Source organism: Corvus brachyrhynchos, unplaced genomic scaffold (assembly GCF_000691975.1).
Source record: "Corvus brachyrhynchos isolate BGI_N302 unplaced genomic scaffold, ASM69197v1 scaffold203, whole genome shotgun sequence".
Classification (NCBI taxonomy): Eukaryota; Metazoa; Chordata; class Aves; order Passeriformes; family Corvidae; genus Corvus; species Corvus brachyrhynchos.
The window spans coordinates 735185-746392 of record NW_008237408.1 but is presented as its reverse complement, the minus strand read 5'-3'; the positions used below and the strand labels follow the sequence as shown (position 1 = coordinate 746392).

At 51.8% G+C, this 11208-nt stretch overlaps 1 protein-coding gene across 1 annotated transcript in view; it reads right to left on the bottom strand.

Annotated features, from left to right (window-relative positions):
* Positions 1-9441: 9441 nt before the first annotated feature.
* The window catches only part of SOX7 (SRY-box 7), a 2416-nt gene continuing 649 nt past the window's right edge, over positions 9442-11208 (bottom strand). The window contains exon 3 of the mRNA XM_017730838.1: positions 9442-11200. Coding sequence (XP_017586327.1) covers positions 10808-11200 — 393 coding nt within the window. The 3' untranslated portion in view covers positions 9442-10807. The remainder of the gene's footprint in view (positions 11201-11208) is intronic.

Sequence of the window (11208 nt, the reverse complement as noted above, 5' to 3'; positions counted from 1 at the left end):
CACTTTGCACAACAATAACCTGTTCCTCTTCATCCCACAGGATCCCTGAAAGATTTTTCATGCCTAGGCAGGATGAGGCGTACCCAGTCAATTGCTGGTCTCACCCCCTAACCCCATTCCTGGGACGTGACTCATTTTTGGACATCCAGCCTGAAGCAAGTCCAGGAATGAGCCTCCAAGTGAAATCAGTGGGCTTCAGGCTCCTCCATCCTCCTGTAATTAAGCTGTCTCAGATATTCCCCACCAAAAAGGCATTGAGGGAATGCTGGGCTTAATCACCACATCAGTTTATCCACACTTCCCCAGTGGGCTGGGCTGGGCTTTTGCCAGGTTTTGCCATGGATCTTCCTTCCCAGACAAATGTTTCCATGCTAACAGCCTCATCTCCCAAGGCTCAGCCTATTCCTGCAGACCTCTCCCCCTAAAGACACTGAGCTCTCTCCAGCTTGTTCGTGTCACCTTGGAGGAAAGCAACAACAGCGTGTGTTCACTTTAGGATCTTGTAGGGAATAATGGATGTTCCCAGGTCCCTTAAGAGAGGAATTATCATCCCAGTACTGCTGACAGGTTAGACAGAGCTCACTGGGGTTAAGGGACCTGGCAAAGGGGGTGGAATGATTCAGTGGCAGAAGCAAAATCATGTAAATGCAGAGCTCTGGTTCCATTCCTAATTATTCTCTTCCATTAACATAATGCAGACCGCAGAGTTAGGAAACATATCCCTGTTTCCCTTCAGCCTCCAAACATATTTTTTAGGAATATTCCTGAATTCTATAAATGTCTTTATCCAATTTGACTGAAGGGACAGGCAAAATCAGCAAGAAACAACTGGACAATCCCAATTGTTCTCCCAGTTTAGGTTCTTATCATTCTCTCCTCAACAAAAACAAAATGTGCCTTTCTGAAAAAAACTTTCTCTTTTTTTAGAGGGAAAATTGTCTTCTCTACTTTGATTTTACCTTTGTTTAATTGAGAATAATAATCTATCAATTTTATTGAAAAATCTGTTATTTTTACTCACAGTTATTCACCTGAATATAGCTAATATTGAAAAAGAAAGGATTCAATTTACAGAATCACAAAATCACTGGGTTGAAAGGGATCTTCAAAGATCACCTACTCTGACCTAAATAGGTCTTCAAACTGGTAGAATCTGGTGATGAGGAAGAAGCTTAACCTGACCAAGAAACTGTTAAGTACAGCTACTGGAAAGGAGTAAGTACAGAACATGAAAAAAAACCTGAAAGAATTTTCTAGTTTCTATGGATGTTTTGGGGGAGTTTGGATATTGTTGTGAAAAACATTAAAAAAATATACATCTTGTCATATAAGAAATCAAACAATCTCACTCTGACTGGTCACTCATCACTTTTATTTTTCTTTTCAACGAGAAAGACTTGAAAAGTTGCATAAAATGCACTTTCATTTTACGTGTGCTTAAGGGAAACAAAGCTAAACTCCGAGTTTTCTTTAAGTTACTGGAATTTTTTTCCTTAGAAGGATGTTTTCTGCAAGGAAATCATCAATGGAAAATGTTTGACCAGCTGTACCCTTATCTGCAGATCTGGAAGCACAGGCAATACATGGAAATCCCCACCTCACTCGAAGTTTCAAGGGGGTGACTGGTTTTTGTGCTCGTGCCTCTTTCGATGTGAATAAGTGCTCCAGTATTCGCTTTGTTTGCTATCCATCCACTCCAGTCCAAGCAAAAACACAGGGAAATATCACCTTGTGCAGGAACCCGGTGCAGGGACCTGTGGAGTCCGTGCTGGGTTGGTTTTGTGCAGTCCTCCGAACAAGGCCTTGGTTTTGGCTCCTTCTGGAGTCTTCAGGGAATTTGAATCTGACTTGCAGCTTGCAGGAAATAACAGAGACAACCTGGATATGTCTCGATATGGACTGGACGTCGCTCATTTGCACTCCTGGCTTGGGTTTGAGTCCGCTGGAGTGAGCCCAAATGATCCCAGCCATGGGTCAGGAGCCAGCACAGCCCAAGGACCGTTCCTGGTGGTTGTTCAGATGCAGCTGCCTTGCTCTGGAGAGAGTGAGCTTGACTGTAAGGACTGGACCAGGCCAAATGGTCATCAAGGCAGAGGATGGGCACAGGTTCATGTGAGAAGCTGTGGCTGCTCCATCCCTGGAAGCGTCCAAGGCCGGGTTGGATGGGGCTTGGAGCAACCTGGTGCAGTGGGAGGTGTCCCTGCCCATGGCAGGGTGTTGGAATGGGGTGATCCCTAAGGTCCCTTCCAACCCTAACCCCTCTGATTCTAAGACTTGTCATTGATGGATCTAGTTTTGTTTGCCATCCATTCCAAGTTTGGAATTCCTTTGTCCCTCTGGTTTTTTGCTGAGTTCTGATTGTGGAAACCGATCTGAGGACGACTTCTAATTCCTGACCTCTCTATCTCCTGTCCATTCCTACAAAGGGACTGTAGTGCAAAATCTCCCTGGTCTTCCAGGAGAACAGCAGAGAGAATTAAAATTGTTCAGCCTGGAGAAGAGGAGGCTCTGAAGAATCTTCTTCCAGGAGAGCAGCACTCAGCAGGAGTGGCAGGAGCAGAAAACCTGTTCAGTTTGGCTCTTCTTCCTACAGTCTGGACTGCATTTCCACCTCTGGCTTTATTTCATACCCCAGCCATGAAGTGTTGGTACCACTTTGGGAAAAAAAAGACACCCCAAAAGCCCAGACACACACACACACATACACACACACACAGAGACCTGCTTGGGCTTGCATTGCAGGTTCTCTGCCCGGGAGCAAATCACTTGGGAAATTTAATTAAAGTTTAATGAGGCACTTTGATTGCTGGGCTGTATGCCTGCTGGAATTAATGTACAATGAAGGGGCGTCTCGTCACGCTGCTGGCAAGAGCTGGCAATAGCTGGCAAGTTCATGTAGAGCAGAGCATGTCATCCTAAATCACCTTTTGAACCCGGGAAGGCAGCAGGGAAGAGCAACCAGGAAGCTCTGATGGATCATTTAGTGCAGCAGGTCCTTTACATGGGAGTCCCATACCTTGGAGAAATTCCCTCAGAGTGGCTTTTGGGACTTTTCAGGAGGTTGGGGGATGGAAGGCAGGCAGGGTGGGGTGGGGGATATGAGTTGAGGGTTTCCTTCTCTTCTTTCCCTGGAGCAGGCAGGAGCCTGGCTTAGAGGGAGCTCTGTCATGGGAGATCCTGGGAGAGCTGGGACCTCCATGGATCCTCTATGGGACCACGGTGCAGAGGTACCCAACCTGTTCATTGCTAGTGGAGATATGGGTTCTGTTCCAAGTGAAGGGCCTCCAGGCCACCAGGGAAAGGCCTTTTGGAATGCCATGCTGGTTTGGAGAGGGACAGTCAACCTCAGGAGTGTCCCACCTCCTTCTGCCTCAAAGCAAGGCCTCCATCTCGGAAACGATCTGTCACAGATCCCATATGGGATGTCCAGAGGTCCCTTAGAACCTCAGCATTTCTGTGAGAATCACATAATCATGGAATATCCTGATTTGGAAGGGATACAAAAGGATCATGAGTCCTGCACAGACACCCCAACAATCCCACCCCGTGCATCCCTGAGAGCGTTGTCCAAATGCTCCTGGAGCTCTGGCAGCCCTGGGGCTGTGCCCATTCCCTGGGGAGCTGCTCCAGTGCCCCAGCACCCTCTGGGGGAAGAACCTTATCCCAATATCCACCCTAAAAGGACACATGGGACAAGCACTCTGCTGAGAGTTCCACCAGACTGTGCTGAGAGCTGTGGAATAGGAGACCAAGGGATGCCGCTTTCTCCAAGCCATATGTCCCATGTCCTCTGTGTGCGCACACACACACACACACACACACGTATAAAATCATAGAATCATGGAATCTGAGATTGGTTTGGGTTGGAAGAAACCTTAAAACTCATCTCATTGCACCCCCTGCCATGGGCAGGGACACCTTCCACTAAATCAGGTTTTTTCCTTCTATTTAATCTAAATCTACCCTCTTTTAGTTTAAAACAATTACACTTTATCTTATCATGGCAGGCCTTGCTAAAAAGTTTGAACCCATTTTTCTTATCTATATATAAGGATCCCTTATACATACATATATGTGTATGTCATATTTCCTGTATGTGTATATTTATATTTATATTTATATTTTAATTTTTAAGGGATAGAGTTGGGAGTACCCATCTCATATATATATATATATATATATAAAATAAATGTGTATGTGTGTATATTTTTTATCTCCAGTAAATATGAGTGGGAGAGTTGGGAACATATCTGAGTGGTGACAATCACAACCATGTGATGCTCAAGACAACAAGTTTGCCCTCAAAGGAGGAAATCCAACAGCTGGTCCCAGGTCAGGGGTGCTGAGGAGCCTCTTTTAAACCTCAGGTTTTTGGCATCCTCCCTGAATTTTAGCTGAGGTCCAAACGGGCAGCGTGGAGACTCTTCCCTCACCAGGGAAGCAAATCCAGCCTTTCCCACTCCATGAAAAAAGCCCACAAGCCGTGTTTTGTTTATCAAAACAAATAACACGGGGTGGTGGTGGTGGACAAGGATTTTTGGTGCCCCAGCTGGTCAGGGGTCGGTGGGGCTTGGCATCCCTTGATACCTGATCCCGCTCCCTGGGATGCCGGGAGGGAGCAGCGGGATCGTGACTCAGCCCCGCATGAGCCGGTTTCCTTCCTGCACCGCCAAGCCTGGGCTTCTGATGTTTTGTTTGCCATGGAGCTCTGGGGGCCAAGTGGGAGCTCCTGGAAATCAAAGGGAAAGAACAACATCTTGGGCTGGCCGAGGCCGGGTGCGGTGTCCTGGCTGGATGGGACACGGGGGAATTCCGGGTGCTGAGGGAAGAGGGCTGGGAGACACTGGAGGAGGGCACAGGTCAGGGCTCCAGCACAAAGCTTCTTATCCCAAAAATTCTCCCTGAATGCAGCAGCGCTCCCTGGATGCTCTTCAGCTGTCAGAGGGAACCCTCATGGGCTCCTTGAGCTTGGCAGAGGAGGAAGAACAGGGCTTTTCCCTCTCTCATTTCTGCTCAGGTCGTCCTCCAGTCCTCCCTCTGGGTGAGGAATGGGACCTCCAGCAGCCTCTTTTGGATTGAAATGGGAGTGAGAGGCAGCTCAGCTCTCGTTAACCACCCTGGACAGGAGATCGCCAGATTTTGTCTGTTTTCAGATTTCTTCTTATTGATGCTGAAGACAAAACTCTCCATCAAAAGCTGTTCAATGTCTGGACACATCCAAACCAGGTGACCACATCCAAACCTTCTCCAGGAATGTCCTCACTGCCCCTGTCCTGGGGCAGGGGCAGGACTTGTGGCCTGGGCACAGCTGTGCTGGGATCTGGGGTAATTTCAGTGGGAATGGCAACGCTTGAGGGCTGGGGGTCTTCTCTGTCCTAATTTCTTCACCAGTCTAAGTCTAGTGCAGGTCTCTCCATGTTCCTTCCATCATCCAGAGGTGGCCCTGGACATGTACCAGCCCTCAGGCAGTGCACAGGTTCTGGCTTGAGCCTTGGGGATGTTCCCAGAAGAGTGTTAGGAGAGCACAGCTACATTCCAAAAGGAGACTGGCCAGCACTGGATTCTACTTATTTGTTGCAAAAAATATGGAGAAAATCCCTATTTTCCTCATTCCCTCCATACCCACTGCACAACCTCCCCCTCCTCCTCAGCCAGCTGGGCCACCAGACCCAACTCTGCCACCATCCTCCCTCTGCCAGCACCTGATTCCCTGGATGACAGAGGTGGGCAGGATAACCCTGGATCTCCAGCTGTGGGGGCTGCCGTGGTTGGCCTTGGCTCTGGCCTTGAAGGGGCTCATCTGAAGGATGGGGAGAAATGCTAACCCGGGGCTGGATCTGCTCCAGGTGGGCACCAGAGGTGACTGCTGGGTTTGGCCCTGGATTGATGCTGAGCCTGATCCCACAGTGCTGAGCCTGCACTATCCACCAGCAGGCTCTTCTCCCCAGATCCATCCTGCCTTTGCCTTGGCACATTCCCATGCAGCCCCAGCAGGCAGGGAGAGACCCCAGCCTGCCCACAGCCCTCCTCGTCCCCCATCACCCTCCTCGCCCCTGTTTTCCTATTCCCAGCATTTACCCTCCCGCACGTAGCCCTGGGGGAGCCAGAGGATTGTACACAGAGGGAGAAGTTATTTTTCCTTGCCATAAACATCCAAGCCTTTCCTCGGCCCCTTCTCTTGAAACGTGGAGGTAGGACCTGGACTCATAACATCCGGCAGGAGGGGTTGGCCTTATCTGCCAGGAAACACTCAGCTCCGGATACATCCTCCCCTGCTCCCGGCACCCCAAGCAGCTCCCACTGGCAGTGCCGGGCAGGAAACCACTCAGCAGCTTGTCTCATTCCCTCTTCTGGAGAGACGGGAGGGAGGGCCTGATCCTGCCCTCCCTGCTGTGGGGTGCAGCAGGGTTGGGACACAGGATGGGGTGGGGGGGAAAAAAGGGATGGAGGGGGAAGGTGAGCAAAAAGGGGGCAAAAGGGGGTTTAGGATTTGGGGGAGTTGGCCATGCTGAGGGTCTCTCTAGGCTCTGTCACTGATTTGCAGGGTGAGCTCAGTCCAGTCACCTCACTCCTGTCTCTGCCTCTACTTCCCTCACCTGGTTCTGCTTTGAAAAATCAGGGAAAAGTGCTGTCTCCCTGCTGATTTCGTAGCAGGATCCAGATCCCTCGCACGGTGGCAGGGACCCCTCGTGCCAAAGGCAGCACAAGCACTTGGTCCTGTTCAAACTCTCGGGAAGAGACAGATCATGTCTCAGAGCTGGTCAGAAAAAGGGCGTGAGGGAAGGAAGAATTATCTCTGTTTTACAGACAGGGAAACTGAGGCATGGAACATCCACGTGGCTGTTTGTCACCAGCACCCACCCCTGCCCAGTGGCACTGGGACAAGCAGAGTGAGGACAGAGAGAACTCACCACCTGCTTAAGGGATGCAAAGGAAATTGCCCAGGGCATGACACACACGGCAGCTCCTGGCCAGCCCAAATCCCAGCTATCCGGGAAGGTGACCTCATCCCTGCTCCCGATGCCCGGCAGCGTGACCTGCACAGCCATGGGGGCCAAGGACTGGCCAGGGCCACCGGACACTGGGGGCAGAGGGCTCACACCCTGGTCACCTCCTGGCAAGGAGATACCCCTGTCCTGGCCCAAGCTGGCACCCCCAAGCAGGAGCCCAAATGTGGTGTGAGGCCATTTTATCCCTTCCTGCAGCCCTGATTTGATTTTCCTGCTGGTTCCCAGGCTGGGGACAGCAGGCCACAAGCCACAGCCACAAGACTCCTCAGCCTGCACAGAGACAGCCATGGGCTCCTGGATTTGGGATGGGGAGGGAGGAGAAACGTGCCCAGGACTGATGCAGAACGAGTCCTGCTTGGGGTGGAGACCCCCCCAACATCCATAACCACCGTGGCCAGCATTCTTCCACATGGATGTCCACCTTCCAAGCAAAACCACTCCTTCCCACCTCTGCCAGTCTTATTTTCCACCTGCTCCCTGCAGCAATGCCCTGCATCCCAAAAAAATTGCTGTGGGGCGGGGGTTGACCCATAGCATCTCATTTTCCATCCCACCAGAGAAGGGGCGGATGGTTTTGCCCCTGAATCTCATCTCGGCTGCAGTGTCCTGGAGCCGTGCCCCCCGGGGAGCCCCACCTCGCCTTGGCTGAGGCTCCCAACGCCCTCGGGGGGCCCTGGCTCCCGGTTGGGGCCTGTAGCTGTTCCTGGCGTGCAGAGAGCACAGGGACAAGCTCCCACCTCTCCCCACGTGGCTCCGGGTTGAGCAAGTGGGGACAGGCTGGGCTGGTGGAGCTCTCCATTTATCCCAGCCCGACGGGCTCCTTGGGGATGGGGTGCATGGAGAAACCCCTTTTCCTGGGGAAATCAGACTCTGGGAGGTGCTGGGAGCTCTTGGAGGGGGGTTTGCTTCCACTAACCCTGCACGGGATGAAAGCAAGGAGGGAAAAGGCTCATGGGGTGGTGCAGCTGATCCCGTTGCTGCTTGGGGCATGGGAATAAGGAGAAGGACGAGTAGGAGCAGCCAGTGTCCTGGAGAAAGGGTCCTACAGGGTAAGAATGTGACAGCCCAAACCAGGCTGGTGGCAATACCCAGAGCTGATTTTTGGGGGGGGTGGGACCACTGAGCCTCCTCCCCAAGGCAGTTTCACTGTTCTCAGCTGCCTCTCGGGCCTGGGCCACCCCAGGGATTGCAGGGAGAGATGGAGAAGGGAAAAGCAGGACTTTTCCAGCCCCACTCCTGCTCCTGGCATGGTCCCATATGAGTCAATGATGCTGGGCAGAGAGGCCAAACAGGATCCTGGCACCTCCCTCCCTCCAGCTCCAAAATCCTCTTGGAAGAGTCACATTTGGGCTGAGCCACCCCCGTCAGGGAGCCACTACAGTACCTGGGGCTGGCAGGACACCCAAAGGTGTCCGTTCCTTTCCCCCTACAAACGAAAGGCCAAGGGTGCGTTTGGATGCCTAAGAGATGGAAGAAAGAAGAGGCAGGATGGGAGAGCTGAATCCAGGGGATAAAAGTGGGGCATGAAGGAGAACAGGACAGGGGCTTGTTGATGCCTCCCCAAATACTCACACAGCCTCCACCTTCTGGGACCATGGGCTCCGTGGATCAGAGACATCACTTATGGGAGACAGGGCATCCGGAGGGACAGGATTGGGTTGGATTGGATTGGGTTGGGTGACCTCTGGAGACCCCTCCCAGCCACCACACAGAGGTGGCATCACAAAGGGCACTAGGAAAAGTGCTCCTCCACTTTTTGAGGCCAAGCAGGAAGGGCCCAGCCTGGCAGGACACTGCTTTGGGCAGCGTTTACCCTGCCTTGGATCTCCAGAGCTCCCTTCCAGCCCTAACAACTCTGGGATTCTCTGTGCACGGCTTAACCTCAAGGACAGCAGGGACACAGCCTGATTTAATGTCTGGCAAGAGAAGGCTGTGATGTTTTTCCATGGACAACAACATGGATTAAGCTTTTCTCTTTGCTGGCCAGGCCTGAAGACCATCACTCAACATCACCTTCACGTGGCTCCCCAAATTTGGCCCCCACACATTTCTGAGGCCTCATTGCCTTGATCTGCACCTGAAACAAGGACCCTTTTTAAGGTCCTCACTCCGTGGAGCGCCTTTAAAGGTGAATCAGCCCAAACTGGGAAAGAAAAGGGAGCCTTAAATGTGACTAAAACCCATGCTCCAGGCACTGGCACTCGCTCCATAAATTAGCAACATCATCTACGCTCACCAAGACAGCACAGGCAAAGCTCTTGACTTCACTGTGATATGGAAACAGGATTAAAAAGATCGTATCTGAGAGATGGCAAAAGCAGAATCAAGGCCAGCAGTGACCTGAACCCCGAGACACTCTATGGAAAGTGAGGGTAAGCACTCGTCATGCCCCGAGTTGGTTTGTTAGAAAGCAATCCACAATTTGCAAAGATAACCACAGATCTTTGTTTTATTTATAAAAAAATGGAAGTAGAAAAATTTGGCTGAAAATACCAACAACGACAACGACAACAAAAATATAAAAAAATAGCACTTGAACGGGGAATGTTTCTGTTTTGAAAACTGTTGTCAATAGCGACAGCAATTTAAATCATCGAATGATCATTGTATAAAAACATATTTATTTAAATTAAATATTTTATGCAAACTCGTATCTACACTCATTCAAAATGCATAGAGCCACACAAAAGAGATGGAATATCTAGCTTAAAAATCAGTGAACTTTTGGGTTGTTTTTTTTTTTTAAGTATTCTTTGCAATTATTATTAATATATTTTGGGGACTAAAACCAGGAAATCATAACCACGTTACTAACTAATCATTACCAAGTGCCATATAGTAAACACTAAGATTAATCATGTCATATAACTGATTTAAAATAAAGCTTCATCTTTATGGAAAGGAAGAGAACTCGAGCAATACAAAATCCGAGGGGGGCGGGGGAATAATGGAAGGAATAAATCAATGTACAGCTTTATTACAAGCAATAAAACGCCAGAGTTAGGAGAGGCATTGGGCACTGTGGCTCCAAACACAGAGCCTTCCCCTTCAAAGGATGTTTGATAAAAAAAGTGTCTGCTACATCATCACCTCTTGGCCAAAATGTTCATCCCAGGACCTGCTCCCAGGGGTGGATGCCGGCCGGATCCTGCCTTTCCCAGCCCTGATCTTGCCCCTCTCCAGAACAGGTTCAGCACCCTCGGGGCTGGCTGCCCCTCTCCTGGCTGGTGTCCCATCCCCTCCGGGGTTTCTTGAGGGATGAAGCCCCCAGTCCATGCTCCAGGGCAGGAGATGGGGGCGGGGGGGGGGGGGGGGTGTTAATCCCCGTTGGAGCAGTCGGGCAGGTCAGGGTGGCTGCAGCAACGCCGCCACCAGAACCCAAAACCAGCTCACAGACCTTCAACAAAATCTTCCCTTCTGCCACCCCTGCCTTTCAGACCCGACATTTGCAGGGTGCTGCCGCACTCCTGACTCCAAAGCAGGGCTGGGAATGCCCCAGTATGAGGGGCAGCCTTCCTGCACTCCCAGGAGCATCCCTGCTTTGGAAGAGGGACTTGGCCAAAGGGCTTTGGCATCGGGAAGTGCCCCCCGGCCCCGGTCGGAGCAGAGCACTCCAGGCTTTGCACGGTGGTGAGCCAACAACCCAAATCCTTTACCTACAACACCGAGGAGACTCCAGGGCCCTGCGGTTCGGACTCGGTCACCCTGAGGGGCCGCGGGCGATGTCCCCAGGGAGCAACGCCTCAGAACAGTGTCGGGTCCTTCCTCGGCCGGTCCAGGCGGCCCCGGCTGGGCTCCTAAGAGACGCTGTAGTTATTGTAGTAGGTGGCCGTGGCATCGGCCAGGACGGAGATGAGGCTGTTCTCGGAGCTGTGGGAGCTGCCGGACGCCGGGACGTGCCCATTGGCCAAGGCCCCGCCGTGGTGGTCGCCGTGGCCAGGGTTGTTGAGATACTGGTCAAACTCATTGCGGTCCATCTCCCCCAGCAGCTCCGCTTGGCTCAGCTGGTCCAAGGTGTCGAAGCCGTGGTGGTCGGGCGGCGGGGAGAGCTGGCCCAGGTGGGCATGGAGGCTGGGAGGGGGCAGGGAGGGGAAGGCGGGTGTGTAGTAGCTGGGAGGAGGAGGAGGAGGAGGAAGGGGAGGGCAGCTGGAGGCCGGGGGGATCATGCCAGGGGCCGGCAGTGGGCAGGGGGGGAGCG